Source organism: Stegostoma tigrinum, chromosome 37 (assembly GCF_030684315.1).
Source record: "Stegostoma tigrinum isolate sSteTig4 chromosome 37, sSteTig4.hap1, whole genome shotgun sequence".
NCBI classification, from domain to species: Eukaryota; Metazoa; Chordata; class Chondrichthyes; order Orectolobiformes; family Stegostomatidae; genus Stegostoma; species Stegostoma tigrinum.
Window position 1 is genome coordinate 20,339,190 of NC_081390.1, and position 24,397 is coordinate 20,363,586.

Here is a 24,397-nt window from a genome sequence, read left to right on the forward strand (position 1 = left end):
GGCTCTGATCATGAGCTCAAAATAAATGCAGAAAATGCTGGAGTTATGTGACAGTCTTTGTAAGAAAAGTAGAATCATGTTTCAAGAACAAAACCCTTCTGATAATTTCAGTCATGGACTAGATTTTGTGCTAAAAATGATGGACAGACAATCAGTCTTCACCACTGTGTTGGAGAATATTGGAAAGTAAATTTCAGTGAAGGTTTGGGATGGGAATGTTCTTTTGTTTAAAATTTAAATAGTCTGTATATACTTGTATTGTCTCTAGAGCAGTCCTGGACAGTCTTTGCCTATGGAGATCAAACAAACATGCAAGTTTGACTTTCCCAATGATTCCAACGAACAAACTCAAGGCATTTCTTACTTATGCACAATACTATTACACACATTTGAGGCACTAAGAGGATCCAAACACTGTACAGACCCCCATTTAACTTTGGCAGAAAAACCTTAGATGATGGTCTTTCCCCACTGCACCTTGGCAGCAGCTGCCCCAAGATTTAGTGCGTCCCTCAGCACATAGTCCTAGACCTTGGAATGTGCCAGTCCGGGTCAACTCCTTGCCCTTCAAGACAACAAGAATGGAACAGACCAAAAAGTACCTTTCACAGAGTTGACGGTCATCCAGGCACAGGTGATGTCTGTCCTGCCGTGCGTCCTGGGGAACAGACCGTAGAGGACAGAGTTCTGTCTCATGGGGCTGCTCAAGACAAACTCTGACAAAAAAAACCACTGCTTCTCTCTCCAGACTTTACAGAAGCTTATCCCCTCTCAGCGGTCAGCGTGGCCAATACTCACCGCCACTGCTAAGCTCCTCGAGGGCATCCTCCTTATAATCGCAGATGACTCCTGCATCTTCCCCGTGCCAACAGTTATGGATTCCAAAGCCAGGTGTGCTGCACTCATCCAGGGAATTCTCGTGGCCGGTGCATCTTACGTTGTCCAAGTGGATAGGTCCGTGGCCCTCCCCAAAGTAGGCCATTGTTCTGGCTTTGGATTGGCCACTGTAAGAGAAAGAGCCCTCTCATTGCCAGCTTCATTTCCACTTCCCTTCTGCAACTGATGGGTGGGGCTTGAAATGGCAGACATCTTTTGGCCACTGTGTGGACCCTTACCCCGAACATACAAGAAAGCTTTCCACGCAGGAAATCCTTCCCATTACCGTTTCTGACTGTGTCAACACAGAGCGATTAGGGAAACATCTACCCACGAGTAAAAATGTCTCTGCAGTTGGGTGGGTGGGGAGCAGTAGAACATTAAAATTACAGCGTGACTGTTCTCGGTAGATTCTTTTTTATACAAAGACATGTGGAAATCTGGAAGACCTTCATCTCCCCAAAAAACAACTGCAGGCGTTATGAGGCGGGGGCAGAAAGTTTTAAAGCTGGGATCGGTCAATTTTCATTCGGTAACGTTATCATTGGTTACTCCAGATCAGGCGCGATCTCATTGAATGGCGAACAGGCTTGAAGATTTGAATGACGCATGAGTTTTTAGAATATCTGTTTTCACAGCTTGTGGGCCAACACTGGCTAGTATTTATCTCTAATTGTCCAGAGGATAGTAAAAATCAAACACGGTGCAGTGATCTGGAGTTCCATCTCGACGAATAGATTTCCTCCCCTAAAGGATATTTGAGAACCAGACAGGCATTGATGGAAATTAACACCATGAGGTGGAGAACTTAAATTTAATCATCTGCCCTGGTGGGACTGAAACCCATACACCCAGCACAAGTAGCCCAGGTTTCAGGGTTTCTAACTCAGTGGCATTACCAGTACCATACCACAACCTTCCTTTTAGATAGGCAATTGTGATCAGTTTAAGCAAAGGAAGAAATGAGGCTTTTCTTGTTAGAATTGAGCAGATTAATGCCCAGGGTGATAAAACCGTTGTATTGGTTGGGGTAGATAGAAGATGTCCCCTGTTTTTCTTCTTCCTGGGGAGTGATGAGGTCTGAGGTATTGGCTGATACCACTTCAGCAGAAATCCCAAACAAGCAAACCAATAACTGAAGTTTCCACTGGTTGGTATCCAATCAGGGACAGGGGGTCAGTTAGCTAATTTGCAAATAGAGTGACACTAACTACATGAGTTCAATTCCCGCTCTAACTGAGGTTACCAGTCAAGGACTCTCTTTCTCAATCTCTCCCCTTGTCTGAGGCATGGTGGCCCTCAGGTTAAACCATCACCAGTCAGCTCTCTCTAATGAGAGAATAGGACTATGGTGTATTTACCATTAGTCAGGGGAGACATTGAAGAAATTCCAGTTATTAAGTATTCAGGAGCAGGAGATCAGAGGTAAAATCAGAAGCAAGGCACTCCCCTCCCTCTCAGGACTGTGGCTGACTTTGTCCCAGAAGGACTGCAGCAATTCAGGGAGGCATTCACCACCTTCTTAGGAACAATTAGAGATAAATAGTGGCCTAGTCAGCAGCTGCCACATTCTATCAATGAATATAAGAGAAAATGTGGGATGAAGTGCAGGAGAAACTTTGAGAATGAGAGTTATGAGGATCAGTTAGTGAGTGAAGCAGAGATGAATGTCAACATGTAGGACTGAGTTTGACAGGTCGTTAAATGAATGCGATTAATGGAATTTTGAAATGAATAAAGGGAATATCAAGGATGGTGTGGAATGGGCCTACCCTCTTTGGATTTTAGAAGGGTGGGAAACGATTTCATTGAAGCATAGAAAATCGCTCAAAGGCTTTGACAGGATCAATAGAGAGAGGCTGTTTTTCTCTGAATGGGAAATATAGGACTCAGGTGTCGTTGTTGTAGAATAAGGGGTTGTCTATTTAGCACTCAGATAAGGTGAATGTTTCATCACTCAGAACCTTCAGAAATCACTTTCCCAGAGAACGGTGGATAAGTATATTCAAGTGAGGATAGATAAACTTTGTGGATTCTAAAGGTAAAGAGGGATATGGGGAATAGGTGAGAAAGTAAAACTCTGGTAGAGGGTCAGCTAAGACGATATTAAATGGTCGAGAGGCCAAACTCCTCCTCCTGCTTCTCCTGGAATAGGACACCTATTTGACAATTGGGGCTATGGCTCTTGTGAGGGATAAATATCAACATGAATCAATTGGGCTGAAGTAACTGTGCTGTAATTCCAAGACAGAGACTTTTAGTCCTCTGATCATTGAGGACACAGCCAACACAGTGAACCTTCTCCAACAGTTACAGAATAGAATCTGACATAAAGGCTCCCTAGTCCTAGATTCCCCATCTAGAGAAAAAACGGCCTCTCCCAACTGACCCTGTCAAAATCTTTGAGCTATCTTCTATGTTTCAATGACTTCCCGTTCCGGAAGTAAGGATCACAAAGATCCACACAGCAGCAATAGAGGGGCTGTAATTCCTGGGTAATTGCCTTGGCAGCATAACATAATTCAATTGTCAATATCAGAGATAATGGGAACTGCAGATGCTGGAGATTCCAAGATAATAAAATGTGAGGCTGGATGAACACAGCAGGCCAAGCAGCATCTCAGGAGCACAAAAGCTGACGTTTCGGGCCCAGACCCTTCATCAGAGAGGGGGATGGGGGGAGGGAACTGGAATAAATAGGGAGAGAGGGGGAGGCGGACCGAAGATGGAGAGTAAAGAAGATAGGTGGAGAGGGTGTAGGTGGGGAGGTAGGGAGGGGATAGGTCAGTCCAGGGAAGACGGACAGGTCAAGGAGGTGGGATGAGGTTAGTAGGTAGCTGGGGGTGCGGCTTGGGGTGGGAGGAAGGGATGGGTGAGAGGAAGAACCGGTTAGGGAGGCAGAGACAGGTTGGACTGGTTTTGGGATGCAGTGGGTGGGGGGGAAGAGCTGGGCTGGTTGTCCAAGATAATAAAATGTGAGGCTGGATAGTGAGCACCTCCGCTCAGTTCGCAACAAATAACTGCACCTCCCAGTCGCAAACCATTTCCACTCCCCCTCCCATTCTCTTGATGACATGTCCATCATGGGCCTCCTGCACTGCCACAATGATGCCACCCGAAGGTTGCAGGATCAGCAACTCATATTCCGCCTGGGAACCCTGCAGCCATATGGTATCAATGTGGACTTCACCAGTTTCAAAATCTCCCCTTCCCCCACTGCATCCCTAAACCAGTCCAGTTCATCCCCTCCCCCCACTGCACCACACAACCAGCCCAGCTCTTCCCCCCCACCCACTGCATCCCAAAACCAGTCCAACCTGTCTCTGCCTCCCTAACCGGTTCTTCCTCTCACCCATCCCTTCCTCCCACCCCAAGCCGCACCCCCAGCTACCTACTAACCTCATCCCACCTCCTTGACCTGTCCGTCTTCCCTGGACTGACCTATCCCCTCCCTACCTCCCCACCTACACCCTCTCCACCTATCTTCTTTACTCTCCATCTTCGGTCCGCCTCCCCCTCTCTCCCTATTTATTCCAGTTCCCTCCCCCCATCCCCCTCTCTGATGAAGGGTCTGGGCCCGAAACGTCAGCTTTTGTGCTCCTGAGATGCTGCTTGGCCTGCTGTGTTCATCCAGCCTCACATTCAATTGTCAATATGTTGCTTGGGTTTCTGGATTTAACCATGACTTGGATACAACATTTGGAGAGCTCATCAACTGTTGAACAACGCTCATTCTCCTTGACTCACCTGTAGCCCAGCTGCCTGCAGACAACTCTTGCATCCCTGTCTGTCCAACCATCATCACAGACACTACCCCACACTCCATGAAGGTACACCTCCACACGCCCCTCTTTGCTGTTCTCTCCATCTACAAGGCGGATGGCTGGCCCTGTAAACACAGCATGACCAGTCACACAGTGAGCATGGCTGTAAACAAAATCCATCAGCCAGGTCCGAGGAGTTCCACATTCTGAGACTTTCATATTGCGTTTGCTAATTCACCAATTCCTTCAGGGCGTCCCTGATGCTTCATCACTGTTCTGCTCTACTTCTGTGATTCACTCCAAATCTAGTTGAGGTTGCTCACTGACTTGATTCCATCCTCAGGCAACTGTGTGGAGTTAGTACCATCTCCCTGTGTCTGCATGAGTTTCCACTGGGGGCTCTGGTTTCCTTTCTCAGTCCAAAGACGTTAGGGTTAGGTGGATTGGCCATGCTAAGGTACCCAGAGTGTTCAGGGGTTTGCAGGCTGGGTGGAATAGCCATGGGGAAATGCAGGGTTACAGGGACAGGGTAGTGAGGTGGGTCTGGGTGAGATGCGCTTCAGAGGGTCAGCATGGACTTGATGGGCTGAATGGCCTGCTTCCACACTGTAGGCGTGAGGGGTTTGATGGGTCGAAATAAGGAAAGTCTTTCTTCCTGCGCCTGCAGGGACAGCAGCAGGTCAACACAGGTTTAAGGCGATTGGTGCAAGTGGGATCAATATAGTCTCCTCACAGTGAGTGGTTGAGATTCGGAATGCAGCAAACAAAAGGGTATTGGAAGCAGGTGTCCAGGGGCGTGCAGGCTTGGTGGGTCAGCAATGGGAAATGCAGGGTTATTGGGGGGTGGGGGGGTGGATCTGGGTGGAATGCTCTTTGGAACGCTGGTGTGGACCTGATGGGTGCTGAATGGCCTGTCTCTGCACAGTAGGGAATCTATGATTCTAAGTCATTCAAGGATAAATAGGGCCTAACAACAAATTCCGTTAAAGGAGAAAAACCTCCTTATGCATTGAACCTGTGGAAGAGTTTAATGTGAAATGGTATGTGGCTTACCTACACTGGGCTCACTTATTTTGTTGGTCTCTTGCTGTGCACATATCACGCCCACATCCTCGTGATGCGAGCAGTCATGTTGGCCCCAGTTGCTCCGAGCACAACCCAGGAGGTTCGGTTCAGTCCCTGCGCACACCACTTCATCCAGGAGTATGAAGCCAGTCCCTTGTCCAAACTTAGCGTCTGGCGCCACAATCCCTGGGCCACTGACCAATGATAACCACAAGTCACTGAGCTGGAAAGTGCAATCTCAAACAAGGGCAGTGGGAGCAAAAGGGGCTGGCAGGGTCTCACTGCAATCAGATCCTAAAATGCTTAAATACTTTTTGGTGCTGGAAAAAGAAAGTCAGATTTTCCTGTACAAATTAAGCCATTTCAATTCGTTTGTTTTTAACGTGACTTCAGTTCAAGTTAATTTGAAGTGAACAGCTTTGAATTAAGACTGCAATTCCCCTCAAAGTGCCAAACTCACAGAGCAGGAGTTGCCCCGTCTCTGTGAGAAAACATCACTCATTTCTCTAAAGCTCTGGACAGTCCCATACGCTCCCATGCGATGTTGATAAAATATTTTAGTGTGTACAGTTGAAGCTGTTGTCAAGTGAATTACTTCTGAACATATCAACAAAATAGAAGTTTATAAAATAATGAGGGGTATAGATAAGGTTATTGATAGGTGTCTTTTCCTGAGGATGGGGGATTTCAAGACGAGGGGGCACATTTTTGAGGAGAGAGATTTTAAAAAATGACATGAAGGCAACTTCTTTTACATGGAGGGTGGGTCCCATGTGGTTTGAAGTTCCTGCGGAAGCGTTGGATGTGGGTACAGTTACAACATTTAAAAGGCATTTGGATAAGTACATGAATAGGGAAGGTTTGGAGGGATAGGGGCCAGGGGCAGGCAGGTGGGGCTGGTTCAGTTTGGGATTATGTTCGCCGTGGACTGGTTGGATCAAAGGGTCTGTTTCTGGGCTGTATGACTCCATCACTCTACGACTCGCTGTCAAATCACTGCAATTAGTTTTTCAGGATTTCCTTTTCTACTCTGTGGACTTTGCTTGTCTCTCCTCCCCAACAAACCTATTTGCTTTTATATGTGGTGAAGTCCAGGGTGTACACATTGCTATACATAGGGTCTCACAAGGTCAGTAACCAAAGCCTGTCCAGCTCTTTCCATGCGCTTGTGGTACCTATTTATAAAAGAAAAGACTTCCTTTTACCTAGAGTTTTTCACAATCTCAACTGCTTACCAGCCAATGGGACACGTTGCATGTGCAGTCAAAGTTGTAGCGGAGCATAGTTGGCGACAAATTTGCCCGGGCAAGCTCCAATTAATGCCACAATCACCTCTATTCAGTGATGTTAATTTGCCAGATATCTACTGGCCAAGATACCAGGGAATACTAATCCTCTTTTCTTCAGGGTAACAGCATTTTTCACGTCTACCTCAGACAGCAGGTGGAGCTTTGGTTTAACAGTTTCACACAAAAGGTGACACTTACAGTGTCATAGAGCTGTGTAGCACAGAAACAGAGAGAGTAGGAACTGCCGATGCTGGAGAATCTGAGATAACATGGTGTGAAGCTGGATGAACACAGCAGGACAAGCTGCATCAGAGGAGCAGGAAAGCTGAAGTTTCGGGTCAGGACCCTTCTTCAGAAAGAGGGTTTATTTCTGATGAAGAGTCTTGACTCAAAAAGTCAGCTTTCCTGCTCCTCTGATGCAGCTTGTCCTGCCCTGTTCATCCAGCTTCACATTGTGTTATCTCCAGCATGGAAACACACCCTTCAGTCCAACTCGTTCATGCCCACCTGATATCCTAAATAAATCTAGATCCCATTTGCCAGCATTTGGCCCATATCCCTGTAAACCCTTCCTGTTCATGGACCCATCCAGATGCCTTTTGAATGCTGTAATTGTATCAGCATCCACCGGCCATTCATTCCATAGGAAGCAAGGACGAAGTGAGGATAAGCTTTATCACAAGACAAGTTGTTAGGGTCTAGAATGCACTGCCTGGAAATGTGGTGGAGGCAAGCTCGATTGAGGCATTCCAAAGGGGGTGATTATTCGATAGAAATAATGCACAAGGGTATGAGAAATGAGCAAGTGATTGGCACCGGGTAACGATGCCCATTGACCCAACCAGGGCGACAGGACCTCTGTGAATCTGACAGTGCAGCTCTCCCTCAATACAAGCCCATGGTTTTGTGCTTTAGAATTTGGCGAGGGACCTGAAACTACAACCTCAGAAGAAACAGTGCGATCAAGTGAGCCACTGCTGGGACAACAGCAGGCCTGGCGTTCCATGGATAGCTCTTTCCCATTGCTAGCACAGGCACAGTGGGCTGAATGGCCTCCTCCTGTGCTGTATCATTACACAAAGTAAAGGCTGCTGAAAGTTACCTGAATCCAAGCTGTCTGCAAACAACCCTGGCATTCAGGTCAGTCCATCTATCATCACACACTGTACCCCAGGCTCCATTGCGATAGACTTCCAACCTCCCCTCACTGGAGTCTCGGCCTCCAACCAGTCGTATAGCACCATCTGCAGGGATCATCCATTGAACACATTATTTTATTTATTTTAAACAGAAAGTACGTAGATCAAGAGTGTCAGAGTGAAGAAGAGGAGGATGACAGCTTGCACTCAGACAGCAGTTTGTTATGTTGAAATATCTCTTATATGCTCATTACTTTAGAAGTAACGATCCATTGCAATTTATTTTGAGCGGAGCTGATGGCCTATTGGTATTATTTCTGGACTGTTAATCCAGAGACCCCCAGATGACATTCTGGGGACCTGGGTTTGAATCCCACCATGGCAGATGGTGGAATTTGAATTCAAGAAATATCTGGAATTAAGAATCTAATGATGACCACGAATCCATTGTCAGAAAAACACATCAGGTACACTAATGCCCTTTTGGGAAGGAAACTGTCATCCTTACCTGGTCTGGCCTACATGTGACTCCAGGTCCACAGCAATGTGGTTGACTCTTAACTGCCCTCTGGGCAATTAGGGATGGGCAATAAATGCTGCCTAGCTAGTGATACCCTCATCCCGTGAATGAATGAAGAAAAGCAATTATCCAGGGTCAGGAATGTTTACCATAATCTCAGCATGATGAATGACCAGCTAATCTGATTTGTTTACAGTGGTGGGCATCAGTGGATAAGGTGGGAGTTTTTTTTTGATGACGGTCAAGCAGCCATTCTTTCCTCTTGATGACAACTTAAAAGTAGTATGGGAAACACCTGAATATTTTACCTGCAAATGGGTTGCAGGAGACGCCCGCATCTTCTGCATGCTCACAGTTGTGTTGCCTCCAATTGCTTTTCTCACATTCATCCAAGTGCAGTTCGTTGCCAGTGCATTCAATGTCATCCAATAGAATCGGACCAGAGCCATGGCCAAAGTGGGACCACATCCAAGCCTTGGCAGTGCCACTAAGGAGACACAGAAAACAAAGACTCACCCAAGAACAACAGGCACAAAGTTTGCAATATTACCATTTGCACCTCACTAATTAACTGTTCTGTGGTTTCTATCATCATTTGGGGTGGTACAGTGGCTCAGCAGTTAGCACTGCTGCCTCACAGCGGTTGGATTCCAGCCTCGGGTGACTGTCTGCATGGAGTTTGTACATTCTTCCCACTATCCAAGGATGTGCAGGTAAGGTAAATTGATCACCCTAAAGTGCCCACAGGGAATCACATCTAGGGATGTGCAGACTAGATGGATTAGCCATGGGAAACACAGGGTAGGGGTATAGGTCTGGGTGGGATGCTCTTCAGAAGATTGGTGTGCACTTCATGGGCCAAACGGCCTGCTTCCACACTGTAGGGATTCTATGATTTGTATTTTAAGGGTGAAATCACCATAGTCCCACTCTCCCATTAGAGAGGGAGGCAACCGGTGGTGGTTTAACCTGAGGGTCACCATGCCTCAGGTGAAGGGAAAGGTTAAGAAGCAGAGTCCTTCATGGTAACCTCTGCCAGTGTGGGAAATAAACCCAAATTGTTAATATAATGAACCAACCATCCAGACGACTCAGCTAACCAAGATTTGAAGACAGTCAGGACAGCAGATGCTGGAAGCCAGAGTCAATGAATGTGGAGCTGGAAAAGCATAGCTGGTCAAACAGCATCTGAGGAGCAGGAACGTCAATGTTTCGGCTGCGTTCAGCCCAAAATGTTGGCTTACCTGCTCCTCAGATGCTGTCTGACTAGCTGTGCTTTTCCAGCTCCACATTTATTGACTCAGCTAACCAAGCTCGGCCTAATAATAAAGAGGATTCACTGGATCTGAAACATTAACTCTGACTTCTCTCCAGAGATGCTGCTCAACGTGCTGAGCTTTTCCAGCAATTTCTGATTTTGTTTAAGAATTTAGCAGCTTGATTTGGTTTTATCACTGATCAAGAGATGAACGACCCAGCAGAGGAGGCCAACTAAAATGGTAGCCAGGTGGTGTCCGCTTTATTTATCAGCGTTGCCCCATTCCTGATATTTGAGGTGCCAACATATTTGGAAGATTGAGGTTTTAGGGTCCAACAGCACTATTTACATTTCAACAACTTCACCCAGAGATGCACCAAAAGTGTCCAGTCCTGCAGTGTCCAACAAATACTTGAGTCAGAAAATGCCCAGGCAAATAAATTATTGAATATTTTTCTTTGGATGATTTTTTGTTCATGAAACTGCACCTGGGGGATACTGTGTACAGTTCTTGTCTCCTCACTTAAGGTTGGTTTAACTGGATTGGAAGCAGTTCTGAAAAGATTCACTTGACCAGTTCCTAGGATAAAAGATTTGCCTTATGAATCCAGACTTAACAGGGAGGGCCCATACTCGCTGGAGTTTCAAAGAGAGAGGTGATTTTATTGAGACATATAAGGCTGTGAAGGGACTCATTGGTGTAGATACTTAGAGGATGCTCTGTACATGGGAGAACCTAAAAGACGCAGCTTCAGAATAAAAGGTCACCCATTCAAGATGAAGGTGAGAATGAATTTCTTCTATAGAAGGTCATGAAGCTTTGGAATTCTCTTCCTCAGCTAGCAGTGAAGGCTCAATCATTGAGTATGTTCGAGGTTGAGATAGACAGCTTTCTGAGGTATAGGGGGCTCAAGGGCATGTGGAACAGGTGGGGAGATGAGGCCTAGGCCAAAAACGTCTTCTTACTGATTGGTAGAGCATTCTGAAAGGGCTGAATGGCCTGCTCCTGCTACTGGTTCTTAGGTTCTTGAAGCTGAAGAAGAGAAAGAAGGTGCCTCCTAGCCAACAGAAATAAACCTTCAGATTCCTCTACTCCACAGTGTTCCCGCAACCTACTCCCAGTGGAAATGCAAGGGGTGGAGACAGTTTCAGTTGGACTCCACCAGCCTTCAGGTCCTGACCACCAACTGACACAGCAGTCCTGTGTTCCATGTGTGGAAGGTGGTGCCATAATCCAGACAGCCAAGGACGGTCACAGAATTAATGTTACCCAACCTAATACTAGGAGATTGCTTAGTTGACAGGATGGTTGGTTTTCACTGCAGAGAGTGAGATGCCAACAAAATGGATTCAATTCTCACACTGGCTGAGGTTACCATGAAGGACTCTCCTTCTCAACCTCTCCCCTCACCTGAGATGAGGTGACCCTCGGGTTAAACCACCATCAGTCATCTCTCTCAATAAACAACAGGACTACAGCGACTTTATCTTGTTATTTAACAGAATGAAGCATGGCACAGACACACTTCATAATTTAACCACATACAGTTTCACCACGCGTCTCTTTGTAAGTACTGAAATAAAACCCAAGTAATACCTTTGATATTCTGACATACTTAGCCACAATTCACGATAGAAATGTACTGCTTATAGGTGTTTATGTAGGCAGCGCTTGCCTGAAGCCACCTGTAAGTTAAATCTCTGCTTTTTACCTTCTGAATTGTGAAACAGGAACTGCCAATGCTGCTGGCACTCTGTTTCTTCGTCTGTTTCATTACTTGAGATGTTAGTTTTAAACAATTCCGCAATGAACATCACATGAGTGTTATCTAGTGAGTATGCATCATTAATTTTACTGCAAATCTTTAGAAGCTATTAAGGCTTTTTTTTAAAGAACAGGCGAACAGATTGAGAAAATAAATACTTGTTGGTTTCACGCACCAGTAGCGTAGAAAATCCATTACAATGATAACAACCAGTTCCTGTAGTTGCTTCTGCACCATAGCCCGCTGTTCATTTCGTTTTAATATTTGGTGATTGAAAACTAAAAAGGTGACAGAACTCTGTTGAGGGTAGATCAACTGAAACGCAGCAGAATTAAAACTGGCAGGCCTTCATTAAATGAAAGCGTTTAGGTAAATCGAACCTAGATGGGTAAGTAAAGTTTAGATAAGCATCAGCCACAATGGAATGCTGGTGTGTAACTGGCTCTTGGTCCGTCAGCAGTTTCTGAAACAGTCTGTACACTGTAACACAGAATTAACTGCAAGAAACTGCCTTGTTGTTGTGTCATTTGATGATGTGGAGGTGCCAGTGTTGGACGGCAGTGGACAAAGTCAAAAGTCACACGTCACCAGGTTATAGTTTAGTTTAGTTGAAATCACAAGCTTTTGGAGCGCTGCTAATCAGGTCCTGATGAAGCAGCAGCGCTCTGAAAGGTGGCAATTTCAATTAAATCTGTTGGACGATGACCTGGTGTCCTGTGACTTCTGACCATGCCACGCGATAAAAACTGAAAGAACTGCGGATGATGTAAATCACAAACAAAAAAGAAGTTGCTGGAAAAGCTCAGCAGGTCTGGCAGCATCTGTAAAGAAAAGTCAAAGTTAACATTTCATGTCCAGTGACCCTTCCTCAATTTTCTTCACAAATGCTGCCAGACCTGCTGAGCTTTTCCAGCAACTTCTGTTTTTGTTCCTGCCATATATTTAATTTCATTTCTCGTTATCTGCATCAACTCTAAGTTAGATTTTTTAACAAGCTTTGTGTTATGACTTAATTTCGTTACAGTAATGTTGACAGGATGAACTGCAAAAATACCTAATAGATTAACCAAATTACTGAGATTCCCCACAGGCTGTATCACAGCTCACCTTGAATAAGAGCTGGATTGCGTCAAATATTCCTCAATTCAAGCCAGCTCTGAGGAAGGGTCACCAGACCCGAAACGTTAACTCTGTTTTTTTTCCCTTCACAGATGCTGCCAGACCTGCTGAGCTTTTCCAGCAACTTCTGTTTTTGCTCATGTTCTTACATAGACAGCTTAGTCAATAACTCACTTACAGAAATGTGCAATGATTTAAAATAAATACCAAACTAACATGTTGGAAATAGATAGTGGGCCTCAACCACAGGCTGATGTGAAACAAGTTAGTCACAGGTCAGAGGCTGGGAACTCCACAGGGAGTACCTCACCCCCTAACTCCCCAAAGCCTGTCCACCATCTACAAGGCACAAGTCAGGAGTATGATGGAATACTCCCCACTTACTTGGATGGGTGAAGCTCCAACAATACTCAAGAAACTCAAGGCTATGCAGAACAAACCAGTCATCTTGATTGGCACCACATCCACAAACATCCATTCCCTCTACCACGACGTTCAGTAGCAGCAGTATGTACCATCTACAGGTCATGCTGCAGAAATTCACCAATGATCCTGAGATACCTTCAGAACAGTGACCACTGCCATATAAAAAGGCAAAGGCAACCAATACATGGGAATATCAATACATGCAAGATCCCCCCTAATCACTCATTATCCTGAACTGGAAATATATCACCGTTCCTTCACTGTCTCCGGGTGAGAACCCTGGAAATCACTCCCTAATAGTACTCTGGTTGTCCCTACACTACAAACGGGTTTAAAAGGCAGCTCAACACCACCTTCTTGAGGGCAATTAGGAATGGGCAATAAACGTTGGCCCAGCCATTCAACCCATATCCTTGAATGAACACGAAACAATTTCGATCTAGTCCCTATAGCCTCAAGTTCAATATTAATCATTGTGACAAATTCTCTGTACATTAGGACATTTTGTTTCAGATGCTGACTGTCTAGTGGTGATATTTTCCAACCTGGTATTAGTTTCTTTGTTATCTCTTCTTGCCTGTAAATTGATTTTAAACAGTAGATTCATAGAGGCTGAGATAACAAGGTGTAGAGCTGGATGAACACAGCAGGCCAAGCAGCATCAGAGGGGCAGGAAAGCTGACGTTACAGGTCTGGACCCTTCTTCAGAAATTCTGAAGAATTCTTCATTTCTGAAGAAGAGTCCAGACCCGAATGACAGCCTTCCTGCTCCTCTGATGCTGCTTGGCCTGCTGTGTACATCCAGCTTTACACCTTGTTATCTCAGATTCTCCAGCATCGGCAGTTCCTCCTATCTCATTGATAGAGGCCAACTGGTTGTGAAATATCACAGGATTGCACGTTTTCTAAGACTGATATCTAATTCCAGGAGACTTAGAACAGATCAAGACCATCATTAACTGATGGGAGTAAAGGAAAAAATTGGATTTAAAAATTGAACATTGCATTTTCTATGCAATCCCCAAGCTAACACACACAAAATAATGTCTGCTTGTTGAAGAGGTATTCACATCAGCTAATAACTTGACAACTGTCCACCAATATTATTCCTTTATGACCCTGTGTCTTTAAATATTATTTAATAAAGTCAATCAGAATCTTCAAACATACTTTTCTGAAAAAGAGTCATAGAATCCCTACAGTGTAGAAGCAGGCCATTCAGCCCATCAAGTCCACGCCAAACGTTTGAAGAGCATCCCACACCATCCCTGTAACCCTGCATTCCCCATGGCTAACCCAACTAGCCCGCACATTCTTGGGCACTACAGGGCAATTTAGCATGGCCAAACCAACTAAACTGCACATCTTTGGACTGTTGGCGGAAATTTGTGCGCTCAAGGAAAACCACGCAGACACGGAGAGAATGTGCAAACTCCACACAGACAGTCAGCCCTGGCTGGAATCAAATCTGGGTCGCTGTCACTGTGAGGCAGCAGTGCTAACCGCTGAGCCACTGTGGTGCCCAGAGACAACTGGTGGTGGGTTAACCTGAGATGACAGGAGAGTTTGAGAAGGAGAGTCCTTCATAGTAACCGCAGCCTGTGTGAGAATTGAGCTCATGCTGTTGGCATCACTCTGCATGACAAACTAACTCCCTGTCGTACCAGTCTCGAAACATCAACTCTGATTCTCTCTCCTCAGATGCTGCCAGACCTGCCCAGTTTCTACAACATTTTCTGTTTTTATCTCGTTTTTCCAACATCTGTGGCTGCAGTGTTTTGCTGTAATTTGGACATAGATAAAGTTCTACTGCTGTGGTGATCATACCTTAAACCCAACTGTCTACAGACAACTTCTGCGTCCAAATCATCCCAGTGGTCATCACACACAGTGCCCCACTCCCCGCCATGAAAGACCTCAAGTCGGCCCTCATAGTCCTCTTCCCCTCCAACCAGACGAATGGGCGTTACTGAATCTGCACTTGAAAGAAACAAGACAAGAGCATGTAAAGTGATACTTCAATATCAGTCCATTCTGTAATGACTATTGTCTGATATTCGCACTGAAACACCATGACAAGATATCTGGGGTGCTCCGGCTCCATGCTACATTGGCGATTCTAACTGTGTATCCAAATCTCCAACCAATGAGCCTTGAATTGGTGAGCTTACGGCTGCGCTGAGGAACAGCCACTCTCACAAAATTCTTCACATTTAAGGGAGCACTCAATGAATGGCAAGAATCCCTACAGTGTGGAAGCAGACCATTTGGCCCATCAAGTCTACACCAACACTTATGAAGGGTATCCCAACCAGACCAACCCTATCACTGTAATCCTGCATTTCCCATGGCTAACCCACCTAATCTGCACATCCCCAGACACTGCGGGCAATTTAGCATGGCCAATCTGCCTAATTGCATGTCTATGGACTGTGAGAGGGAACCACAGCACCCAGAAGGAAGCAGACACAGGGAAAATTTGCAAATTCTTTCATACAGTAGCCCGAGGGTGGAATCGGACCCAGGTCCCTGGTGCTGTGAGGCAGCAGTGCTAACTACTGAGCCACCGTGCTGTCCCACAGAGGAAGAGAGGAATCTTTGGGGTGCCTGTCCACAGATCCCCGGAGGCAACAGGACAAGTCAGTACCATAGTTAAGAAGGCATATAGAAACACCTTTATTAGTTGAAACATAGATTATAAGAGCAGGGAGGACATGATGGAGCTGTACAGGACTGTGGCTCACCTGGAGTACTGTGTGTAGTTCTGGTCACTGAACTATAGGAAGGATGTGATTGCATTGGAGGGTCTGCAGAGGAGATTCACCAGGGCTTTGTCTGGGTTGGAGCATTTCAGCAACAGAGAGAGGGTGGATAAGCTCAGGTTGTTTTCTTTGGAGCAGAGAAAGTTGAGGGGAGGGATCACGATAGAGGTGTAAAGATTATGAAGGGCATGGACAGTGGGGATAGAAAGCAGCTGTTCCCCTTAGTTGAAGGGTCAATGGCAAGGGGGCATCATTTTAAAGTGAAAGACAGAAGGTTTACAGGGGATTTGAGGGGAAAAATATCTTTTACCAGAAGGTGCCGTGGGCTCTGAAATGCACTGCCTGGAAGGGCATTTGAAGCATAAACCTTCACAACCTTTAAAAAGCACTTGAATGAGCACTTTAAACGTCACAGTATTCAAGGTTATGTATTTAGTGTTGGAAATCAGCACTAGAGTAGGGTAATAGTGCATTTTTGGCTCTATAGACTTGATGGGCTGAAAGGCATCTTCTGTTCTTTAATACTCTATGAATCATGCAGCTTCATTACACATTGTGTGACATTGCAGATAGAAAATATGAAATAACTTAGCCATTCCTTAAGGAGACACTTCCATTTATAAAGTCATAGAGATGTATCACATGGAAACGGACCCTTCAGTCCAACTCGTCCATGCCAACCAGATATCCTAAATAAATCTGGTCCCATTTGCCCGCATTTGGCCTATATGCCTCTAAACTCTTCCTATTCATGTCCCCATCCAGATGCCTTTTAAATGCTGTAAATGTACCAGCCTCCACCACTTCCTCTGGCAGCTCATTCCATACACACACCACCCTCTGCATGAAAAAGTTGCCCCTTAGGTCCCTTTTAAACATTTTCCTTTTGACCTTAAACCTATGGCCTCTAGTTTTGGACTCCCCTACCCTGGGGAAAATACCTTGACCATTCATCCTCTGCATCCACCCCATGATTTTATAAACCTCTATAAGGTCATCTCTCAACTTCTGTTGCTCCAGGGAAAATAGCCATTGCCCATTCATCCTGTCCCTAGAGCTCAAACCCTCTAACCCTGGCAACATCCTTGTAAATGTTTTCTAAGCCCTAACAAGTTTCAGAACATTTTTCCTAAGCAGGGAGACCAGAACTGAATGCAATATTCCAAACGTGGCCTAATCAATGTCCTGTACACCAGCAACATGATCTCCCAACTCCTATACTCAATGCACTGACCAATAAAGGCATGCGTGCCAAACATTTTCTTCGCTACCCTGTCCACCTGCGACTCCACTTTCAAGGAACTATGCATCTACACCCCTATGTCCCTCTTCTTATTAATTATAAAGAAAATGTTACAATTCACAGAATTACAGAATCATCACGATGCCAGAGGAAGTAATTCAGCTCATTGTGCCTACTCTGGTTCTATCATCTAGTCCAGCTCTAGTATGTAGTGCCAATCTGCAGCCTTTTCCTCATATCCTCAGGTACCATTACAATCCCAGGCCCTCTTGAATGCCTGAGTTGAACCTACTTCTACCACAATTCCAGTCAGAATGTTTGATATTCTACAACTCACTATGAGAATGTGTCTTTTTTCTCAAATCGCCCTTCCTTCGTTTGAACAAGACTTATTTGAAGAAACAGGAATTGGTGTGTGATAGGATATTAAAGGAATTCAGTTATAACAGAAGCTGCTTTCCTGTTCTCTGTCGCCATAATATATTTGTGATAAAAAGTGTGTGATTAATATAATTTTTAGTCCTCAGTTTCCAAACTATTGACACATGGGTGTTGGTTACTTTTATGAAAGGTATAGAAAAAGTAACAAAAAGCAAGGTCAAAAAATTTTTCTGGGAACAGTGTCCTAATCCAGTATGTGACAGGCAGCAGATAACACAGCGTGGAGCTGGATGAACACAGCAGGCCAAGCAGCATCAGAAGAGCATGAAAGCTGACGTTTCAGGCCTGGACACTTCTTCAGAAATCAGAAACATTTCAAGCATTAGCATGCTTTTAGTTTAGAATAACCAAAGGTTAATTTTTAGCTTCGAAAACTCAGAGACTGAAATCTTTTACAATAGTTTTGGAGGAGATGTGACTGGGATCAGAAGTAAATGCAGTTTCTCCCCTAGAAAAGAGTATAGGATAGTTCAGGGAAAGGTCAATTACCTTGTAGTAGAAGTTTCACTTGTGAAAGTTCCAGACCGGGTGTGTTTGGTTATAAATCTGCAGATTATTAAAAGACTGAGAATGTTTGAGCTTTCAGTGTTGTGAGTATTCATGTAAGAAGACTTCACATTTGACAGGACAGAACCGCAGCAAAGCAGTTAAATCTACCTAAAGATTTCTCTGGAGTTGCATTATTGTACAGTAATGTTGCTGGGGGACACATGAGACTTTGCTTTGATGTGTATTTTAAGATTTCTCAAACTGCATTTCTATATTTAGCTAGTTTGGCTAACTTTTTTTCACTGTTTTGCCTTTACAGTCAGAGAGTCATAGAGGTCTATAGCATGGAAACAGGCTCTTCGGTCCAACTGATCCATGCTGACCAGCTTTCACAATTAAACTCGTCCCACTTGCCCCAGTTTGATCCATATCCCTCCATACCTATCCCATTCACATACCAGTTTAAATGTTCATTAAATGACAAAATTGTACTCACTTCCACCACGACCCCTGGCAGCCTGTTCATGACACTCACCACCCTCTGTGTGGAAACACTGCTCCCTCTGGACCCTTTTGCATCTCTCGCCACTCACCTTAAACCTATGCTGTCTAGTTTTAGACTCCCCCACCATGGGGAAAAGCTGTCGGCCATCTACCTTATCTATGCCTATCATGATTTTGAAGACCTCTATAAGGTCACCTCTCAGTCTCCTACCGTCCAAGGAAAAAACTCCGAGCCTATCCTGCATCTCCCCATAACACAAACCTTCCAGTCCAATTGATAGTGTTAAGACATAATTCAGTATGACCCAGACAAAAGTTCAAGGGAATTAATAGCTAACTCCAACTCTTGAATTAATTTCAAACCGTTTCAAGTAACCATGTAAATAGCTCTCACTTTATGCTACATAGCTCCCTGATACAACCAAGCTTTCAGAAGATAAAAGCCTCCAATCTGTTGGTGACTGACAGTTCAATTAGGTGCAAAGTGAAGTTTTTCTTTGCAAATTCTCAGATCAGATTTGTACACTCCCTATCTGCTTTATATTAAACACTTCAAGATCTCTCTCCAAAAGTTGAACTGTGTAAAGAACTTCTGTGTTACTGTTATAGAAAATCTGCAGCTCCATGTGCCCATGTTTCAGTGAGTGACCCCCATCATGTTAAGTTAAAACAAGAGATCTATCAAGTCAGATTTCGACTGGGACCTGACTTGTTCAGGAATGACACCAGCTGGGTGTACAACATGCAACGATCATGTCATTTTTCATTTACCAATTCCTGTTAAATTTGCTGAAGAGTTTACTTCTGACTTTTACCTTCTGGAAGTCCACACACAACCCCTGCATCATTGTCATGTCTGCAGGCTCCACTCGCTAATGTGCTGTTTCGACATTGCAGCAAGGCAGCCTCGTCACCCCGACAGTGAACACCATCCATGTGAATGGGACCTGATCCCGCTCCGAACAATGAATTCTTCTTGGCCACACCTGTTTCACTGTGAACGTGAGTGACCGAAGAGAAAGAGAGAAGGAAAGGAAGGGTTAAGAGGTTGACAATGGGAAAAGGACAGGATAGAAGGAGGAGTGGGAAGGAGGAGAAAGAAGATTAGGGAGGAGGAGAAGCAAAAAGGGAAGGAGAAAGTTGATAAGAGGGAAATAGGAATGAAGTGACAACAGGTTATTTCATGAGAGGAATCACTCACGGCGCATGTTTTAGAGATTAATTTCCTTTGTGAATTATTTTTAGTTTGCAAGTAAACACATTTGTGTTATTTCAATGCAGTCATTAAATTTCTAAAAATAAATAGATTAATGACGGATAAAACAATGTAGAAATTTAACCCAGATGTTGATCAACAAACTAAAAGTATCATGCGAAGCTCCTTTTGTAGATTTGGTATATAAACAGACTGTTTCTTGATGCGTCGGTTAACATTTCCTCAGATTATTTTAATCCTGGTGACAATCACAGGGCAGCTGACAGGATCTGATGTAGACAAAATTATCCTGATGTGTTCCTCCAGTATGTTCTGCTCTCTTTTCCCATAACACTAGTACAAACAGAAAGAGAGCACTCCTTTAAATGTATCAGAGATAATAGGAACTGCAGATGCTGGAGAATCCGAGATAATAAGGTGTAGAGCTGGATGAAACTGCTCCTATTAAACTCCTTTAAAATGTGCTGGGTTCCTGCAGGCCAGTACACACAGGAACAGGAAAGGAACATTCAGCCTGCACTGTCATTTTCATGAGATCACATGCCAATCTGTGACAAGCTCCATTCACCCACCTTCATTACCTATTCCTTCAGACTGTTAATAGACCTTTGTAATGCGATCCCACTACATATTTAAAATGAACAGTTGGCATAACTAGGGCAACCGGGTTTACAAAAGCCAGTACTGAGAAACAATGAGCAAGTGGGCTCTAGGATGACTGACACTTTGAGCAGACTACAGGCAGGATCCTACAGGACGGGCAGAGAAAGGGTGAAGGTCATCTCCCAGGGTATGTCCAGCCAGAGTTGGCAACCCTTTTCTGTTGATTCACTCGATGGACATCAGTGTCACTGGCTGGGTCAGCATTTATTGCCCATTCTCAGTTGCCCTTGAGATAGTGGTGGTGAGTTGCCTCCTTGAACCGCTGCAGTCCATTTGGCATGGGTACTGCTACCTGAGCGGTTAGCGAGGGAATTCCAGGATTTTAACCCAGTGACACTGAAGGAAACTGAATGAACATCAATATATTTCCAAGAGAACTTGCAGGGTTGGCAATGTTCCTTCCAAGAGACACTCGTGGTATTATCGCTAGACCATTAATATAGAAACTCAGCCAATGTTTCAGGTTCAAATCTCACCAAGGCAGACGGTGGAATTTGAATTCAATTGAAGTGAAATAGGAATCTAAAGCTAATGATGAAACCACAGCTGATTGTTGGAGAAACCCATCTGGCTAATTAATGTCCTTCAGGGAAGGAAACTGTCACCCTTACCTGGTCTGGTTTACATGTTACTCCAGACCCACAGCAATGTGATTGACCGTTTGGTGCACTCTGAAATGAATGAGCAAATTATGTCAATCGCTATGATCATTTGAAAGTCTTCATCAGCAGCAGAGCCTCTGGTGCCAAAAAGATCACGACAACTCTCTCGGAAATGTCAAAGGGGCGGAGTCCAGATTCCATTGTAGGTGAAGCAATGCAATTTGCTGTAATGTGATGGAGGCTGACAGGAAGAAGGAGGAAATCTCACGCAGATTTTCTTCCCCTCCTTCGCCTGCAACCCATTCCCGAACAGGACAAGGTTAAAACCAGGGCACTTGAACTAACCGTAGGCAGTTGTCAGGACACTTAAAGAAAAGCCAGGCTGTCCTAGTCAAACACTGGGGTACGTGAAATTACCATAACTCTTCACTTTCATGTTTGTGCTTGAGTCCTGTAGTGGGACCTGAAACCACAACCTTATGGGTCAGAGAGAAGAGGTGTTGCCAGCTGAGACCGTCAGTACATACACAGCATCATTGTTTCACTGGGCAAATAATTTTCTAATCATTATCAAAAGGCAAGATCCCAGTTTTGGTATGAAGTGTCATTCCATAGCCTCCAGGCCTATGAATGTGGTATTTGCTTAGCTATCCAGTGTAGGTTACAGGTACATTTGTGAATATAGACATGAACGGACTTTCTTCACGGGGCCCACAGCATTCACAAACCTCTGCAGAGACATCCAACCGTTAGATGGCGGAGAAAGCAGATGGGAGAGAATGGGTCCTGTGTGTCAATGGAATATGCAGGAGGGGGCTCAGTATTGAGATTAACTGCAGACATCAGTAACCCCCACAGTTTCGCCATTAGAGTCAGTGCATCATAGACTCCCACGGTATAAAAGAGAGAGCGCTCACCCGAGCTTGTGCTTGTGAGATATCCCATGTGACTTCCAGCCCAGCTCTTTTCCCACAGCCCTACATAAGATTTTCCTTATCTGAGTAAATGGCTTAGTGGTATTATCTCTAGACTATGCTCTGGGGACCCAGAGACAAAGGTCACCAAGGCAGATGGTGGAATTTGAATTCAATAAAAAATCTGGAATTAAGAGTCTACTAATGACCATAAGTCCATTGTCAATTGTGGGAAAAACCCATCTGGTTCACTAATGTCCTATCGGGATGGAACTCTGTCAACATTACCTAGTCTAGCCTGCATGTGACTCCATTCACAGCAATATGGTTGCCATCTAACTGCCATCTGGCATTTAGGAATAATGTGTAAACGCCAACCTAGCCAGAGAAGCCCACATCCCATAAGTGAAATAAAATAACCCAACTCCTGCATGAGAATTGTTATTTAATGTTTCCGCCAAGCCTCAAAGGCAGTCCAGAATGTAACAACCTGCCAAGTTAAATAAATTCTCCTTTTCTTCCTTCTAATGCAATTACACTCAGTCTGGATTTTAAATGGATGATCACAGCAGGAGGCCATTCAGCCCCTTGAGCCTGCTTCACCATTTAATGAGATCATGGCTAAACTGACTGCAACTGCAACGCCACATTCCGGGCTAAACCTGGAAGCCTTTCACCTCCTTATTTATGTAGAATCCAGCCGCTGTTACGAAGATTTAGGACCCTCTGGGAGGAAAGGTCGAGGTAAAATATTTGTGTTTCTCCCCTTCTGAGATCTGCTCATGCTGTCCCATATCTTTGCCCCAAAAGGTAGCCCTGTTCCCAGTCCTCAGCTCTTCTGCTGCGGTGATGTACAATGAACAATTTCTTTTCTTGCTGTTGCTTGGCTGATGCTGTACAAGGTCAGCTCCCTATGCCACTATGTTCACCTAACTTCAAAAATGCCTTTGTCATTTCAAACCATGGAAGAGTTAACAGGACAAATCCAACACCACCTCAACCAACTGGCAATGAAATGGTTGTAAACCTTTTGCGAATAATTCCTGCTGTGATGGAATAAAATCACTGGGTGTAAAGTGATTAAACACTGAGCAGCATGGTGCCAAGATAAAACCTTGGTAACAACCATAATGATTACATTCAGAATAATTGCTTATGTATTGCTCCAACTTTCATACCTTAAGCTTAGCTGACGACAAACCACACTGGCATCTCTATCATCCCAGGTCTTGTCACAGACAGTGCCCCACTGTCCATTGTACTGTAACTCCACCCTTCCCTCATGTTGACCAGCTCCTCCACTCAGTCGGATGGCACCTTAAAGAGCCAGGAAAATTATGAAAAGCCTTTTGTCCTTTAAGGAACAATTATTCTTTCATCAAAATAAATCGGTGCATATTACATTCCTCAAAAATACTTCGAACCAGTTCTTGCAAGTGTTTTAAAGCAGAGTGTCTAAAACACCTAGGCAATTGCTAGAATTCTCCTCGAGCATCTTAATTCACCACCACACAGGTTCTAATATGCCAAATGTTGGTCTTGCATTACTGGATCCCCTGCATATATGGACCACATTGCGCATTCCCTCATGCTAGCTAAAAGGCACCTCCTTGAGCACCAAGGCAGCATCACTCCAGTGACTTTGAGCAGGTAGCCTCTAGTTACTGATGTATTATTACCTGCGCTAGGTAAATGCAGTCACTGCAGCACTCAGTGTACCTGAAATTTAGGCCGAATTGACAAAAATAAGCCTGTTACTAGTTTTGGGAAGAGGCTTCCAAAATTGCGAGGCGACTGGGCAGGTTAGATTGGGAGAAACTGTTCCCATTGCGAGAAATGGATCAAGAATAGAGAGGGCTCTGATATAACGTGATTTACAAAAGAAGCAAGTGTGAGATGGAAAAAAACAGCTACTTCGCAAAACAAGTGGGTCATGTCTGGAAAGCATTGCCTGGTAAGTGGGGAGGAGTGAGGTTCGGTCAAGGCATTCAAAAAGGCATTGGATGATCATTTAACAACACTGTGTAAGGGTATGAGAATAAAGTGGAGAATGGTATTGGATTGCTCACTATTATGGGTAGAATGGCCACCTTTTGCACTGTAACACCTCTGTGGCTCTTTGGTAAATCTTATGAATGCTAATGGTCAATGGCAAAGCCTCAAGTGGGCTACATTATTCACCCAGGCTGACCAGGAAAATCAAAGTCAACTCAAAACTTAATTGCTCTGTAAATCTCTTATTGGTTTCCAAGTGCTTTCTTGAAAGATTTGTTAACGTTCATTAAATTCATTTAGGGCGAGAGAGGTTTCCCAGGGCGAGGGATCAATAAATCTCCAGTGT

The 24,397-nt window shown here is 44.5% G+C and overlaps 1 protein-coding gene across 1 annotated transcript in view; it reads right to left on the reverse strand.

Moving 5' to 3' along the window:
- The window catches only part of si:ch211-51a6.2 (neurotrypsin), a 68,400-nt gene that overhangs the window by 24,863 nt on the left and 19,140 nt on the right, over positions 1-24,397 (reverse strand). Inside the window, exons 4-11 of the mRNA XM_048563743.2 lie at positions 23,235-23,373; positions 19,477-19,655; positions 15,050-15,197; positions 8,962-9,140; positions 8,097-8,238; positions 5,694-5,899; positions 4,624-4,765; positions 799-1,004 (exon numbers count right to left, since the gene is read on the reverse strand). Coding sequence (XP_048419700.2) covers positions 799-1,004; positions 4,624-4,765; positions 5,694-5,899; positions 8,097-8,238; positions 8,962-9,140; positions 15,050-15,197; positions 19,477-19,655; positions 23,235-23,373 — 1,341 coding nt within the window. The remainder of the gene's footprint in view (positions 1-798; positions 1,005-4,623; positions 4,766-5,693; positions 5,900-8,096; positions 8,239-8,961; positions 9,141-15,049; positions 15,198-19,476; positions 19,656-23,234; positions 23,374-24,397) is intronic.